General features: G+C 36.7%; 1 protein-coding gene across 4 annotated transcripts in view; it reads left to right on the top strand.

Annotated features, from left to right (window-relative positions):
* LOC103037411 (collagen alpha-1(XIX) chain) overlaps nt 1-17,617 on the top strand; it is a 199,858-nt gene that overhangs the window by 168,953 nt on the left and 13,288 nt on the right. For all 4 annotated transcript variants that reach the window (XM_049472167.1, XM_049472166.1, XM_049472164.1 and 1 more), the window contains 4 exons: nt 1,602-1,646; nt 2,419-2,571; nt 8,002-8,068; nt 9,717-9,857. In XM_049472167.1, coding sequence (XP_049328124.1) covers nt 1,602-1,646; nt 2,419-2,571; nt 8,002-8,068; nt 9,717-9,857 — 406 coding nt within the window. The remainder of the gene's footprint in view (nt 1-1,601; nt 1,647-2,418; nt 2,572-8,001; nt 8,069-9,716; nt 9,858-17,617) is intronic.

Genomic DNA, 17,617 nt, shown 5'->3' with positions numbered 1-17,617 from the left:
TTCACAGAGGGGCCGAAGGGAAGTGCAGATCAGCGGCGATGGGTTTAATCCCCCCATCAGGAGCTGGGGAATACAGACAGAGAAAGAGAGAGAGAGAGCGGAAGAAAAGAGGGAAGAATTGGCTGGATGAAAACAGGCGTTTTCTCCTGCATCACTGCTGTAATGAAGCAGCAGAAAATCTGATGCACAAGATTCTCCCAGAGGAGATAACAGAAGATCTGATGTGAAATAGAGAGAGAGAGAGAGAGAGAGAGAGAGAGAGAGAGAGAGAGGATGAGAGACAGCGAGAGGGAGAATGACAAGAAGAAGAGAGCGTAGGAGAGAGAGAACAAGAGAGTGAGAGAGAATTGTGAAAGACAGCAAGAGGGAGAGAGCACAAACACCGCACAAGAAAGGGAGAGAGATAGAATGAGAAAGAAAGAGAGAGAATGAGATTGAGAGAGAGAAAGAGAGCGAGAGTGAGGATGAGAGCATGAGAGAGTGAGACAGTAAGAGGGTGAAACAGAGTAAGAAAGAAAATGTGAGAAAAGCACGAGAGAGAGAATGAGAGAAAGAGAAAAAGAGATTGTGAGAAAGACAGTACGAAAGTGAGAAAGAGCACATGAGCGAGAAAGAGTGAGACAGTAAGAGGGTGACAAAAAAGTGAGACAGCACAAGAGAGGGGGAGCAATAGAATGAGAGAAAGTTAGAAAGAAAGAGAGATTGAGAGAGAGAGAGAGGATGAGAGACAGTGAGAGGGAGAATGAGTAAAAGAAAGAGTGACAGAGAAAGAGAGCATTAGAGAGTGAGACAGTAAGAGGGTAAGAGAGAGAGTAAGAAGAAAATGTGAGAAAATAAGAGAGCACGAGCGAGAGAATGAGAGAAAGAGCGAGAAAGAGAAAAAGAGATTGTGAGAAAGACAGTACGAGAATGAGAGAGAAAGTGAAAAAGAGCACATGAGCGAGAAAGAGTGAGACAGTAAGAGGGTGAGGGAGAAAGTGAGACAGCACAAGAGAGGGGTAGCAATAGAATTAGAGGAAGTGAGCGAGAAAAAGAGAGAGTGAGATGGAGAGAGAAAAAGCGAGAAAGGGCGATGATTAGAGACAGTGAAAGGGAGAATGAGGGAGAGAAAAAGAGCATGAGACAGCACAAAGGGTGAGAGAGAAAGAGAGCATGAGAGAGTGTGAGCTAGAGAGAGCGAGAGAAAAAGAGCAAAAGAGACAGCACGCAAGACAGAAGGAGAGCGAGAAAGAGAGTGAGAGAGACCAAAGAGAAAGGGAGCATGAGAGAGCGAGATCAAGAACGACAGTAAAAGGGAGAAAGAGAGAGAGTAAGACAGAGAAAGCATGAACATGTGAGCTAGAGAGAGTGAGAGAAAGAGAGCAAGAGAGCGAATGCAATGAGATTGAGAGAGAAAAAGCAAGAGAGGATGAGAGACGAGAGGGAGAGTGAGCGAGAGAAAGAAAGCGTAAGAGAGAGAGAGCATGAGGTTAGCCTCGGGGTCATCCTCTTTCTCAATATCCAATTATCTGTCTCCTCCTCTCCGCTATTGACCAGCAGCCTTACCTCGTATCTCCACTCTGCTCCTCGGCGTAATTTCATTTCTCATTTCTTTCTCACAGGGAGCCAGGGGCCGGCCCGGGGACCGGGGCTCTAAAGGAGAGCGGGTAAGATCCTGATTTAGCTTTTAATTTAAGTTTAAACACTTTTTTTTTTTTTTTTTAAATAGTGAAGTGATTGATTCAGACTTTAAAGGAACACATAAGGAATCATGTAGTATCTTAAAATTACTGTTAAACAAACCAAAGTACTCGTCCTTTTCTGCGGCCATCCTGATGAGTGCCAGTTCCATCATTCAGTTTTTACAGCCAGTCCAGACAGAAACATGGGCCGGGGTAAAATTCTCATCTTATTTTATGTTTAAAACTAGTTTTTTTTACTTTCTATAGAAACACAAATTTAGTTTTTGGACTAATTGGGTTCTTCTGACTCCAAATTGATCATTTTTAAATGTTTAAATAAACTACTGTCCCCAAATGAAGACATTGTATTTTTGCAAAAATGGCTTCCAGTACAATAAAAAGTTTATTTTTTTGTATTTCTTAAGTCCAACTAATTCCAAACAACTAGGAGAAATTTAAACTGTATATTTTTTTAAGTTAGTTGAGTAGTTCTTGCTTCTCATAATATGGATTAGAACAACCTGAGGTAACCCTTGCTCTTCCGTACCTGGGGCTGTCCTGCATGATGAGTGAAATTGGTCCATTGGACAAAATTAGCTAAAAAATAAACTCTTTTCACGTTGGCTTTAATTTTATATTGAGAGTTTAGAAGTTGCTGTTTTTGAGATTGAGTTGTTTTTCATTGGACAGTGCTGATATACGTGATCTGGTTTGATTATAGTTGATCTGGATTAATCTGAATGTTTTTATGTTTCAGGGTGATCCTGGAATCCCGGGCGAGCGAGGCTTTCAGGGAGAGAGAGGACGAGCCGGAGAGAGAGGAGATTCCGGACCCAAAGGACCACCTGGAGAGAAAGGAGAACCTGGTCCTCCTGGTCCTTTAAGTTCTCCCACCTCCGGTACCCTTCTGGTGAGTCTAGAACCTCTTAATAAGATGATTTATTGTATAATAATGACTGTAATAGTTAATTGGTTGGACAGTTAGTTCCTTAAAATAAATAAATGTATCTTATTTTATTCTCAGAAAATATATTACATTATTTAAATTATTTAAAAAATCAAAATATACTTTATTTAGACTATTTTTTGTTCAGTTTGCCACTTTTTTAGCATTGAATAAATTAATTAACCTAAATGTTTTTTTTTTCTAGCTTTGCAATTAATAAATCTACAATTTAAAAACATATATTGATGATTTAACACGTTGTGTGTCCTGCCATCACTGCTTAAAAAATCCTAATGTTAGAGGAAACACTGCAGTAAGCTGTAAATTAAGGGCACTCAATGTTAAATAACATACTAATACCTTTATAGGGAAAGCCTATTAATGTAAAAAAAAAAAAAAAAAAAGACTGTATACTGTATGTCAGCTTGTTTAAAAATATATTTTTATTTCATTTTCGTTTTCTCTGTTTAGGACATTTTGATATTTTTGTATTCCCATTCTAATGTCTTAATATTTTGAATAATTAAAAGTTACTTGATCTTTAAAAGTTGGCAAATGCATTATTCTTCTATTATATTGTTATTATAAAATATGTTATTTCTAGTATGATATATTGTTCAAAAGTATACAGTATTTATCAAATGTTTGGACAAACTTTAATGCAGTGTTCTGCAGTGTTAAATAATACTAAAGTCATCCAAACTATGAAGAAAATACTATTCTAATCCACATTATGACAAGAACTACTTAAATAAGTTAAGAAAAAATTACTAGAAAAGAATAAAAATTCAAGAGCTTTGAAAGTATCAAGTGCAGTTGCCGCAAAGGCAATCGAAAACAATATAATGATGAAACTGGCATTAATCAGGACCACCCCTGGAAAGTCCAGAAAGAGTGAGAGTTTCCTCTGTACAAGATAAGTTCATCAGATTTACCAGCCTCAAAAACCACAAGTTAAAAGCTCCCCAGATAAAATCATCTAAATGCTTCACAGAGTATTTAAAATTTTAGTTAGTTTAACTTTTAAGTTACTATATTATTCATTATGTGTTCCTTCATAGTCCGAATCACTTCACTATTCATTTACTATGTAGGAAAAAAATATATATATTAAAAACACTGAATGAGTAACCTTTAACTGGTGCTGTATGTAGTTATATATGCTGGCCTGAGATAAAAATGATAATATTGGGTATTTGAGTTGTTTTAGAGGCTGTTACACAGTTAGCGCAGGGTTAAGATCTGCAGGATGGAGTTATAAATGATAATATTGGGTATTTGAGTTGTTTTAGAGGATGTTACACTGTTAGCGCAGGGTTAAGTTCTGAAGGTCCAGCAGGTGGGTGGATGAAAGATGTATTAAAAGAATAAAAGAAGTGCAGTTAGTGTAAAAGCAGTGTACACTGAGGTCTATCGCTCTGAAACTCTCATTACTACACTATTTACACTCTAAATATTATAATATAACACTAAAACCTCATAGCGTATTATATAAAGCCGGGCTCCTGCTGGGTCAGGTCAGGCCGGTCAGGTTTGAGATGAAATAGAATTGAAAGTGAATAGGAAATGACTTTAGCTTCAGATAAAAGTAAAACAGGAGGTGATTTCAGTCTGCAGCCCATTCTTTCAGTGATACACAGATACTGGATACAGTTCTGGGCAGATATATAACAGAACAAAGCAAAGAGTAGTGGGAATATAAAGAATAGATTTAGTAGTATAAAAAAGGAGAAAAACATAGTAGAATTTATGGTCATAGTAGAAGTAAAATGATTTAGTTATAAAAGTAATTATAGGAAAATCTGTATGAGTAGTAATAGTAGTAGGGGACACTAAAAGTAAAATGCGCACCCTCTCCGCTTTGACTCTTTGCCCCGTTTTTCTGCACTAGAAATGCGCACCCTCTCCGCTTTTAGACTCTTTGCCCCGTTTTTCTGCGCTAGAAATGCACACCCTTTCCGCTTTTAGACTCTTTGGCCCGTTTTTCTGTGTTACAACTGCGCAGTCTCTCCGCTTTTAGACTCTTAGGCCCGTTTCTCTGCGCTAGAAATGCGCACTCTCTCCGCTTTGACTCTTTGGCCCGTTTTTCTGCACTAGAAATGCGCACCCTCTCCGCTTTTAGACTCTTTGGTCCGTTTTTCTGCGCTAGAAATGTGCACTCTCTCTGCTATTAGACTCTTTGGCCCGTTTCTCTGTGCTAGAATTGCGCACACTCTCCGCTGTTAGACTCTTTGGCCCGTTTTTCTGCGCTAGAAATGCGCACTCTCGCTGCCTTTAGACTCTTTGGCTCGTTTCTGACACCTAGCGTTCAAACTTTGAATCTCACATTATAAAAACCTGCTTAACAGCGTGCCAACTTTCATTCTATTTCTAAAATACCTCTCGTGCCGCTCCAAAAAAGGAAACAAGCTTTAAATGGCCCGCGGGTCGTAGTTTGGACACCCCTGGTTTAGAGGGACGGCTGGTCTTGGTTAATAGTTTTGCAGTGGTCTGATAGTCCTTATATTTCAGTATGATCTCTTGCACAGTGCTCCCTGAGATGTTTAAAGCTTGGGGAATATTTTTTAATCCAAATCCGAATACCCCCCCATTAGCAATGCACTGTAGATAGCAGTACAGTTAGCTTGTAGCGTGATGTTTAGTCTGAGCGTGAGATCACAGTGTAGTGGTCCCCTGGCGCAGTACCGGGGGGTCTCCCTGTTATCCACCAACTTTCCAGAAGAAGTAATTGGTATCTGGACAGAACCTGGACAGGGTCGGTGTGTAATTACCACAGACGCCCGTCTCTCTCTCTCTCTGTTTGTCTCTCTCTCTGGTTTAAAGAGCGAGAGCCGGGCTGGGTGTTGTTTGTTAGCGTACACTGCGTAAGCCTCCCGCTGCGCCGTATCTGTCAAACACCTCCCACGTCCAATCAAACGGGCAGGCAGGCGGCGGGTCGAGCGGCAGGGAGGGCTGTGTGTGTGCCGGCAGCGGGGGGGGCGTGGGGGGGGGTGGCGCGTAGTGGCGATTGGCACCTCTCAGAAAGCTGCCAACCACCTCCGTGTTCACATTCATGGAGAGGCGTTACATAACGGTTTAGAAAGCGTTAGAGTACGTAATGTTTTTGGACTATATAATCAGGACACTTCACGGTGCACTATGTAGACGAAACTAACGTTAAAATAAAGCACAGTCTATTTTCATGCCTTCCGTCTGCGTCGTTTCTGGTTTAAATAGCAGCAGTGCTTCTGAATATATCTACGCTGATGGGCGTGGTGGTCTGGAAATGTGTGAAAGGTGTTTTCAGGTAAATTTCTTGCATTCATTGCTATCTTGGCAACAGCAAAGACAGGTGCAACCTAGACTATGTTCACATTACCAGGCTAAAGTGGCTCAGATCATATTTTTCATGTCTGTGTAAATGTGCTAAATCAGATTTGAGGCACTTTTATATTTGGTCCTAAATCAGATACGTATCCGATCCATGGACATGCGACATGAATGTGAACTTTCAAAACAAAAATAAAAAGTGAGCTAGCTAACGTTACCAGAGTTAGAACTAACATTAGCAGCAACCTAGATAACATATAAACTTTAGCAGCAAGCTAGCTAACATACTACCTTTAGCGCCGAGCTAGCTAATTTACTAACTTTGGCTAGCTAAAGTGAGCTAGCTAATGTTACCAGGGTTAGAACTAACATTAGCAGCAAGCTAGCTAACAAATTAACTTTAGCTAGCTTAAAAGAACTACCAGGGATACCATTAGCGGCAAGCTAGCTAACGTGCCAACGTCGGCGGAAAGTTAGTTAACTTTACTGGGGAGAGAACTAAAGAAATTATGACAATTTTGGGGTCTTAAATTATATTTATTGAGGTCTTAAAAAGCAATAAATTTGACTTTTAAAATGGTGCAAGAACCCTGAAATAGCAATCTACCAGTCAGTCAGAGCTCACCTGGCTCTTAAAGGGAACGATGAGCAAGTGAAACTCTGATTGGTTTATTTCATACTACACCCAAAATTAACAATCATGATTTATTAAAATAATTAGTACATGCCTTTTTCACTTTTTGAGCCTGGCAAGGTGTACTTTTCCCCTTGTTATGATAGCAAAGATACACTAACATGCCCTAAATCAAGCTGAAAGCTGTAGAGAGTTTTTGGTTACATGAGTCATTAAAAAAAAACGTTATGACCCAGAAGGCTCTCCAGTTTGGACGCAGCTGTGGTCCAAGACATTTTTATTTATATTTTGACCAAATTTAAAAGCATCGTCTAATGTTCTCTTCTCTGTGAACGCAATAACCCTGTATCTCTGTATCTCAAAAGCCCAGAGTTCCATCATTTCCAATTAAAAAATTGAACTCTACGGAGGCAGAGAGTAGTTAGGCAGCTGCCGCCATACCTTATAAAAAAAATACTTTAAATGGACATTAAATTCAGTGGTTTTTCATAATTTTAAAATGTTCTACATTGTAAATTAATACTAAAGTCATCCAAACTATGAAGAAAAACAAATGGAATTATTTAATAAACTAAAAAAGTGTTCAACAAACCAGATTTATGAGTTAGAGTCACCTGGAATTCAGGCTTTCAGTTAACAGCTGTGCTGAACTCAAGAGTTAATTACTTGAATTTCTTGTATCTTAATAAAGTGTTTGAGAGCATCAGTTGTAAAGTAGTGAAGAGGTAGAGTTACAGGTATACAGTAAATAAATAGTGAATATTTGAGTAATTATATACTCATAAAGATCCATGAAAAACATTATGATGATGAAACTGGCACTCATCAGGACTGTTCTTTAGTTCTTTAGAGTAATTTTTGGTCTTTTAAGTTACTACATGATTCCTTATGTGTTCCGTTATAGTCTGGATCAATGTAGGAAAAAAAAACTTTTAACTAGTACTGTAATTAAATTCTATATATGCTATATATATATATATATATATATATATATATATATATGTGTGTGTAATATACATGTATTAGTAATTTATCAACCTAAAAAAACTATATTATAGGTAAAATATTATTATATTAACAGTCAGGACTCATTTTCGGCCAAAATAATATTGCATTTTCTATTAAGTGCTACAGACCCCACTCTATATGAAGTCTCAGTCATTGTGCACAGAGGACTTTTTTTGTTGTATATTTTCTTGAAGTTGTTTTGTTTATAAGCCCAATTTTCCCCCGAATGCGTGCTCCTGCAGATGATCAGCAGGCTCTGCGAGATGGCATTCAAACTGCTGATTACGATGCTGTTACATGCCATTCATTCCTTTATCTCTGAAGGCACTGCCTATCCGCAGTATGAATAAAACATGTATTATCACCATTTCATAATTGCTTTTTCTTAATCTGTAGCACATGTTGCACTGATGTTTGTGTACCCGCTGTTGTTTTGTCTGCAGAGCGATGCCGCCACCGTGGAGGAAATTAAAATGTTCATCCGAAATGAAGTATTACGCGTCTTTGAAGGTACATCTGCCGCAACCGAGACGTCCTTCTAGGGCTGTTTCCTCTGGTGGCTGATTAGTTTTGACTTTCATTGCTCTTTCTCAGCATGCAGTGTCTTTGAGTGCGTTTGTGTTTGTGTGCGTGAGGTTTGCTACCTTTGTGGGGACCGTGTCCCCACAAGGATAGTGGTGAGTCATAATGTGTCAGTTTGTGAGGACCTTTTTATTTACACACTAACAACTGTACTTACATCAACCCCAAACATAACCTTAACCATAACTTTCTAAAAAAAAAAAAAAGTCCCAATTTTGGTTTAAAAAAACCTTAAAAGTTGTGATGACCACCAAAATGTCCCCACAAACTCATAAACTTGCAAATTATGATTGTGAGGACCTTCCATTTAGATACTAGGAACTATACCTGCATTAACCCAAACTGTAAACTTAACCGTAACTTTCTAATTAAAGTCTTAGTTTTGGGGAGAAAAACCTTCAAAGTGATGACCACCAAAATATCCCCACAAACCGGCATATTATGATGGTGAGGACCTTCAAAGTTGTGATGTCCCCACAAACCAGTAAATTATGATTGTGAAGACTGTCCATTTACATCCTGGAAACTATACTTATATAAACCTTAAGCTTAACCTTAAACATAACTTTCTAATTAACGTCCCTATTTTGGTTTAAAAAGCTTTAAAAATTGTGATAGCCACCAAAATGTCCCCACAAACCGGTAAATTATGATTGTGAGAACCTTCCATTTACATACTAGCAACTGTACCTACATCAATTTTCTAGTTAAAGTCCAATTTTTTTGTTTAAAAAAGCCGTTAAAATTGTGATGTCCCCACAACAACTGTACCTACATCAACTTTTTAATTAAAGGTTTTGGTAAAAAAAAAAAATAATAATAGCTTTCAAAATTGTGATGTCCCCACAAGCCTGCAAACTGTGATTGTGGGTACCTTAAATTTACAAACTAACAACTGTACCTACATCAACCCCAAACATAACCTTAACCATAACTTTCTAATTAAAGTCCCACTTTTTGGTTTAAAAATCCTTCAAAGTTGTGATAGCCACCAAAATGTCCCCAAAAAACAGTAAATTATAATTTTGAGGACCTTCCATTTACACACTAACAACTATACTTATATCAACCCCAACCTTAACCTTAACTTCCTAACTAAAGTCCTAATTTTTGGTTTAAAAAAAACTTCTAAGCTGTGATGACCACCAAAATTGTGGGGACCTTCCATTTACATACTAACAACTGTACCTACATTGATTTTCTAATTTAAGTTCCGAATTTTTTGGTTTAAAAAAAGCCTTTTTAAGTTGCAATGTCCCCACAAACTGGTAAATTCTGATTGTGAGGACCTTTACATTTACATCATAACAACTATACCTACATCAACTTTCTAATTAAAGTCACAATTTTTGGTAAAAAAAAAAAAAAAAAGCCTAGAAAACAAGTTCATATTTATAAAGTTTTAGAGTTTTAAGAGTTCAGAAATCAATCCCTGTTTTTTAAACACAGTTTTCATGCATCTTGGCATCATGTTCTCCTCCACCAGTCTTACACACTGCTTTTGGATAACTTTATGCCACTCTAATTTCACTATTTTATTATACTTCCATCACGCTTTCTTGTTCATCTTCTACAGAGAAGCTGTCGAGTTACGCCTCGCAGCAGAAGACCCCGGCAGCCATACTGTCTGCACACGGCCGACAAGGTCCTTCAGGGCCGCCTGGAACTGATGGCTCCCCAGGACCTCCTGGAGAGCCAGGACCTCCGGGCCCTCAAGGTAGGAGCCAAGAGTCTCAGACTGAAGTGACTCCTGTGTGAAGCTGTTGCCTTCCCCGGCACTGGACACTTTTATATGTATATATTCTTAAAAACGTGTACAAACTTTATTTTATTTATGAGAAAAGCTATTCTGAGCTCATATCTACTGCAGTGGTGTTCCTCAAGGGTGGATGCTGGGCTCCTTTGGGTTTTTGATTGATCTCAGTGATTTCCTTATATATGTACAACAATCAGCCATAACATTAGCACCATCAATGGGGTCTATCAAGGGGTGTGTATGATGGTAAGCTGCTGTGGTGTTCCTCAAGGGTGGATGTTGGGCCCTTTTGGGTTGGATTTCCATGGTTTTCTCTGATTTCTTAGGAAGGTTTCAAGGAATCAGGCTTGTATACACCAATCAGCCATAATATTAGCACCATCAACGAGTCTATAAAGGTGTAGATATGTTATATTAGGCAGCAAATGAACAGTAAGCTGAGAAAGACTCTATTGAGATCATAAAACCTACGATGGTGTTCCTTAAGGTTGGATGTTGGGCCCTTTTGGGTTGGATTTTCATAGTTTTCTGTGACTTTTAAGGATTTTTTCCTAGGAAACAGGCTTATATACAGCAATCAGCCATAATATTAGCACCATCAAGGGGTCTATTAAGGTGTGGATATGATATATTAGGCAGCAAGTGAACAGGAAGCTGAGAAAGACTCTACTGAAATCTTATCTACTGCTGTGGTGTTCCTCAAGGGTGGATGTTGGGCCCTTTTGGGATGGATTTTCTTAGTTTTCTTTGATTCTTTTAGGGATTTTTCAAGTAATCAGACTTATATACACCAATCAGCCATAACATAAGCACCATTAACAAGTCTATAAAGTAGTAAAGTGTTGGATATAATATATATTAGGCAGCGATTGAACAGTCAGCTGAGAAATGTTGTTAAGATTGTATCTACTTCCATGGTGTTTTTTTTTTTTCTTCATCATTTTCTGTAATTTTTAATCAAGGAAAGCTTCTTACCTACACCGATGAGCCTTAACATTATTATATAATATTAAGCAGCGAGTGAACAGTAAGCCTGCTGAGTTCCTATCTACTGCTGTGGTGATTTCTTTTTTATTATTATTATTTTTAGTTTTAATTATGAGGTATATTGTACTTTTTGTGTTTTAAGTGACTCTTTTTTATATATATTTATATTATTTATTTATTTATTTATTCTCATATCGTTCTTATTACTTGTGGTTATGGTTTGCTTACATTAGATTCCTCTTGAATTTATAACTTTATTATATTTATCTGATTTAGTTTTATATCGTATTTTTATCAGCATCTTTTTAGTCTTTTTTTTAATCTGTCTATTTTCTGTGTATCGGCTTGGCTATGTAGAAAATGAGGGTCATCCTCAATGTACTCAGTAAGAGTTTTAATAAAGGTTGATTGATTGATATAATATACGTTAGGCTGCGAGTAAACAGTCAGCCCTTTTTAGAAAATTGTCAAGGAAACGATGTTAGTCTTAATATTATCCCTACTGATGAATTGCATGAAATACACCATTAATATATTAATCTACAGAGGCATCTATCAAAGAGTGGATACGATATTTTAGTCAGCGAGCGAACAATCAGCCGAGAAAAAAGCTTTCATTGGGATCATGTCTACTGCTGTGGTGTTCCTCAAGGGTGGATCTTGGGCCCCTTTGGATTTCAGTTGTTTTTCCTGTGATTTATTAGGACATTTTAAAGGAAACAAGATGTCTTTTTTTGACAAAGGTCATGCATTGCATTTTACAATTCCAGGTAGCATGATTTATATCTCCAATAGGGGGCGCTAATTGCAGCTTAATTTATTAACTAGTTTTAGTTAGTAGAGATAATGCTGTTGACCTTGGGACAACTGTATGCATGAGGGTTAAATAACTTAAAAACCTCCTGTTTTCAGTGTACAATCGATAGAATTTAAATTATATTATTGTTTCATTTTGTTAATTTATGATTTCTACGTTTATTTTGCTGGAAAACACAGGAAACCGCAAGCTTACCTTAATAGTGTTTTTTGCAATTTTATTATTGTGAGTCTTACAGTTATTTTTAAGTCTTAAAATTCTTAATTTTTAACTTAAACCATCAAATACCCTATACTTGATGTTACCCAAGCTGGTGCTAATGTTATGACTGATCACTATATATGTATCTACAGCTCTGGGAAAAAAATAGGAAACCACTTTAGTTTCTGAATCAGTTTCTCTGATTTTGCTATTTATAGGTTTATGTTTGAGTAAAATGAACATTTTTGTTTTATTCTATAAACTACAGACAACATTTCTCCCAAATTCCACATAAAAAATATTCTCATTTCGAGCATTTATTTACAGAAAATGAGAAATGGCTGAAATAACAAAAAAAAGATGCAGAGCTTTCAGACCTCAAATAATGCAAAGAAAACAAGTTCATATTCATAAAGTTTTAAGAGTTCAGAAATCAATATTTGGTGGAATAACCCTGGTTGGTTTTTAATCACAGTTTTAATCATGCATCTTGGCATCATGTTCTCCTCCACCAGTCTTACACACTGCTTTTGGTATATTTTTATTCAAGCAGTTCAGTTTGGTTTGATGGCTTGTGATCATCCATCTTCCTCTTGATTATATTCCAGAGGTTTTCAATTTGGTAAAATCAAACAAACTCATCATTTTTAAGTGCTCTCTTATTTTTTCCAGAGCTGAATATGCTTTATATAAGAACTTGTTATGCCCACTACAAACAAATCATACTTTTGTTTCTGGAGGCAGATAGAAGGTTCTACTAGATTGACTGAATTGAACGACTGCTTGGCTCAAGCTAAAACTGCTAAAAACCGAGATTTTAAGTCAGCTTTTAAGAACATTTGTCACAGTGCGCTTAACAGAACGTGTCAGAACGGTGTTGTAGAGCTTCACAGCTACAGTATTTCTCTTTCACTACCTCCATTAATTCATCAGAGTGGTGTAAAGGCCAGAGAGCACCGGGGAGCGGCGCTCGCGGTGTCACAGGGTGGTTAACGGGAACATATGAAGATAAACGAGGGATTGTCTGAGAATAGGAGAATGAGAGAATGTGATAAAAACACAGAATAAAGTGAAGTAACTTCATATGTCACTCTGAACTAAAGCTGCTGAAATGAAAAAGAAAAAAGAGCTTGCGGTCGTTCATCAAATCTGACCCTCGACCCGTTTCATCAATTACGATTCGCCGCTTTGGTTTTTTCAGTTTTTTTATTGGTTCTGGGTTGCTGAGATCCTTTTCCAGCATTAGGAATCAGAAACATCTCTACGTAAAGCTCTCAAAACTTCAGGAATAAGAGTTTTATCTCGTTAATGTGTAAATAATAAAACTAAAACTAAGCTATTTTAATGTAGGATGCTAATCCTTTAATGAAAAAAAAAGCTTCTACCTCAGATTTTACTCTTAAAAATAAAGGTGCTAGAAGTGATTCTGGATTAACGCTCGATTGCCGATAAATCTGGAGATCGAGCAGATTGATAAAGTGATGTAATCTGGTGGATCATTCTTGGAAAAACTCTTGCTTTTTGTAAAAGAGCATTATCCTGCTGAAAGTGATGAAAGTGCCAATTGTGGCCAATTTTTGTTGAATCCCAAACATCAGAACCTGGATGCGGATTTCATTTTCCAGCAGGACTTGACACACTGCCCACACTGCATACCAAAAGTATCAATTGGTCTTATATAATATTAGAATTTTCTGTTTTTTTGGGGGGGGGTTTTAGTGGTTGTAAGCTTCATAATCATCAACAATAAAAGAAATAAACACTTAAAATAGATCTACATTTATATAATATGTGATGTTTAATATATCTATATAATATATGACTTTCCCATGTTTAACTGAACTGAATTACTGAACTAAATTAATGTTTTAATGATATTCACTGTAATACCCATTGTCTTATTAGACAACACCTGTATTAATAAATGTCATTATTTGTAAAGTAAAGTTTTTTTAAGTTTTTAAGACGTCAAAGAATGTATCCAATATTATTTATTGGGCACCAGTCTTGGATACATGAAGTGCACATTGGATCACTGACCTCTTGTCAGCGAAATCTGTTGGGAAAATTGTGTATTTTCTACTTTTGCAGTATTTATAACAAAAATTAAATATCAAAATGGAATTTTTTCCCAATATTTCCCAATATTTTTTCCCAAAATGTCCAAAGTTCTTTGCATTGCACAGTTTTCTGTACACTTTTACTGTATAAATTGTTTTTCTAGTGGCACCACTCAAAAAAAAAAAAAGAAAACGTAATGGCTGTTTATGGACCTGTAGAGTGTTTCCTCACATGGGTTTGGTTTCGCATGAGAAAAATCAACCACAAGTGCTACAAAATACAAAAAAACTTAAGCAAATTTTCTCCACTGATTCTGATTGGTCAGAGCTGTCTAGGGGCGGGGTTCATAAAGTAAATACAGGAAGAAGGCTCTGTGTTCTGGACTATAGGACATACTGTATTTCAGTGTAGTTTAGCATGGAGCATCAGCAGAGATTAACATTAGATTATAGCTATAGTAACTGTTATATCTGGTTAGTATATAAATCAGGTTAAACTGCACCTGAAAAGCCGTTTGGCTCAAACATGAGCAAATGAATACAGTATTTGATAGTCAGGTTCAGAGTTATTTTTGGACTGTACAGGGTTTCATTATGATTGTTTTGGTCCGAACCCAAGCCCGATTATACGTTTGTACATCTGCCAGAACAAACTGCAAACCAACCAGAGTCCGTTTTAACCGGATTAAAAAGTGCACCTTTATTTTTAAGGCGGTACATGATGTTCAGAACTGTCTGATCCACACTGCTTCGGTTCGGTTGGTGTTGAGCGCTGCGTTGGGCGCTGCCAGTGTTGATTATTTTATGAATTTGATTCATTTGTGTGCTGGATCTGCTGTTTAGCTAAACTGTGAGGAAAAAATTAAACACAAAAACGAAGAAAGGCTTATCAGGAAAAGTTTAGTCTCTTGGTGAATCAGTATTTTAAAAGTTTATAATTTGAGTCTTGTTGACGGGTAACTTCGGGGAGTGTAATATTTCCTCATTATTTCTCGTTACTCTTCGCTGGGTTCCTTCCTCCCCTGGAATTTCCAATTTGGCCTTTAATGTGGAATGTGCCTGAATTAGGATTTATAGAGAAAAATATCCCTGCCTTTCTCTCGTTTCACCTGGGGTCCGCTTTCTACGTGAGATTTGGTTCATATTTTGCTGGCCGATGAAGGTTTTGACGGGTTAATAATTCTTGCTAATTCAAATTCTGGTCGATTATGAATCTAATATATTTTGCTTTTCTTCTTTCTACTTATTTTATTTTTTGTGCTCCTTTTCTGTATTTTATTATTAATTTCTTGTATTTTCTAATTGTGTTGATTTTGATTTATGCCATATGCTACTACACTGTTCTATCAGCCATAACATTAGTAGCATCAAATAAGAACAGTCCACTGAGATGATCATATCTACTGCCCTGGTATTAATTCCATTATTCTCTGTCATATCCTGGTAAATTTTTAAGGAAACGTGCAACAATGTGTATAAACTGATCATCCGTAACATGAGTACTGCCCTGGTATTCCACAAGGGTGGATCTTGTGCCCTTCTGGATTCTGCTGTTGCCTGTAATCTGCCATAACTTTAGTACCACTGACCAATGGAAGTAAAAAACATTGGCATCTGTCATTCAAAAACAGACAATAGTAAGAAAAGTAACTTTAACATCAAAATAATGTGATGTTTCAGAACATCAAGCAGGTCTACGAGATGCTAAGTTCAGTACTTAACCAACTTACAGTGCTAAGTGAACCAGTGACCATATTTTACACCCCGTGCAAAGTGTGTGTCGTGATGCTCATTGCTATCTTGCACTCCTTCAACAGTCTATTTTCACGCCTTGTGCCCAAACGCCATTAAAATAGTGTCTATAGAGTTTAGGAATATATGTTCTGGAAGTGAGGTGTGTTCAGGTAAACTTTTGCTGTTTCTATCTTGGCGGGGGACTACAGGTGCGGCACTGACTGATTAAAACCCTGACAACAGTCGACAGGAAATTCTGTAAATCATTAGTCTAATAGACTTGTGTCTTGGTTAATGTTACTCTTGGTGCCAGATATCAGGGGACACCTTCAGAGTGGAGTCTATCAGAGTGTAGGCTGTCTGTCGCTGTCTCAAACTGGGAGATCTACTCTATACTTAATTACTTAATAGATGGTACTAATGTTATGGCTGATCGATGTCTCTTTATGAGAATATATATATATTTTTTTTTTCCAGCATGTGTTTTATTCACATTGATGTAACACGATTAAAACCCACTCATGCTCATGTATGTTTTGATGGTTAAGTATTTAAGTGTTCTGTATTATATATGCATTGTTGTTTTTGTTGTTTTTTTGCCATGCTTGTGGGAAGTCTTATTTTAATATTTTAATACTTTTAATACTCTGTGAACTTTTCTTCTTTCCAACTTTGCTTTATTAAAATATATCACGTATATGATTTCAAGTCGCACCTAAATGCTTAATTTCTGTTTCGCTTCTTTTCTTGCTTTTTTATTTTTTTTTTCTCCAGCGTGACACGAGTCTGTCTGATTATACAGCATTTATTGTCGCTAATTGAGTGTTACCTGCAGCGTTTCACGTAAATGGGATTTGATGAGAGGCAATGTACCAGGCTTTGTTTTTTGTCATGCTTCAAATTAGCTGATATCAACAAACAACCATATGGGAATACGTTAAAGGGTAATTAGCTCAGGCTATAAACGGCTACATGCTAATGCGGTAATGTGTGGAATGTATAATTTGTATTTTCCTCCCATACAGAGACGCTACATACAGAGAAAGTCAATACAGAATATAGTGTAAAACAATGCTTAAAAGCAGTGGTAGATCACCAGATTATTGATCACAAATCGCAACATAGCCCACACCTGTATTATAAGTCATGAGGTGTTATCTTGTGAGTGAAGTTTAACACTGATCAGTGCGGTCAGCTCATTGTAAGGCCAGGTCTTTGGAAAGTATTAGAGACATGTCATCTGCTGGTGTTGTTTTCCCACAAAATCTTACAGCACTTCATGTGGATTTCATTTTCCAGCAGGACTTGGCACACTGCCCACACTGACAAAAGTACCAATTAGGGGTGTGACGAAACACAATACTGGGTTCACATTTAAACTATTTAAAAAAAACTAAGTCTATTAAAAATAGAAACAATAAAAATAAAACTATGTAGTGCAAACAATAAGTGCAAACAGAGACAGAACATTTATTTATTTATTTATTTATATATATTTTTATTTGTTTCAAATACAGTATAAAGCTAAGGGATTAGTACCACTACCTATGATGCAGTCATGTTTTTTTTTTTTTTTTCAAGAATATCAGAATATCTACATTAACTTCTATATATGGCCACAGGCTACCATTTACAAACTCATACAGACAAATGTACTTAGAAAAAATATTATAAATAGAGTAATGCACAGTTACTTAAATAAGTAACTTTAATCTGATTACGGAATTGGACATACTAATGTGTTAGATTTCTCATTACTGGAAAAATGGACAGATTAGAGACATCACTGGACCTAGTAAAGAAAACATGTTATAGTAGTGAGCAAAATAAGATTTTTATTTTTGCTTTCATTCTAATTTATTTTGTTATAATTTACTGCAGTCTGGCATTAAAGATTCACTCTCATAAATGTTAAATTGGCC

This window comes from Astyanax mexicanus, chromosome 25, assembly GCF_023375975.1.
Source record: "Astyanax mexicanus isolate ESR-SI-001 chromosome 25, AstMex3_surface, whole genome shotgun sequence".
In the NCBI taxonomy this organism is placed as follows: Eukaryota; Metazoa; Chordata; class Actinopteri; order Characiformes; family Acestrorhamphidae; genus Astyanax; species Astyanax mexicanus.
The sequence above is the reverse complement of the archived record's forward strand: the minus strand, read 5'-3'. Positions and strand labels throughout refer to the sequence as shown.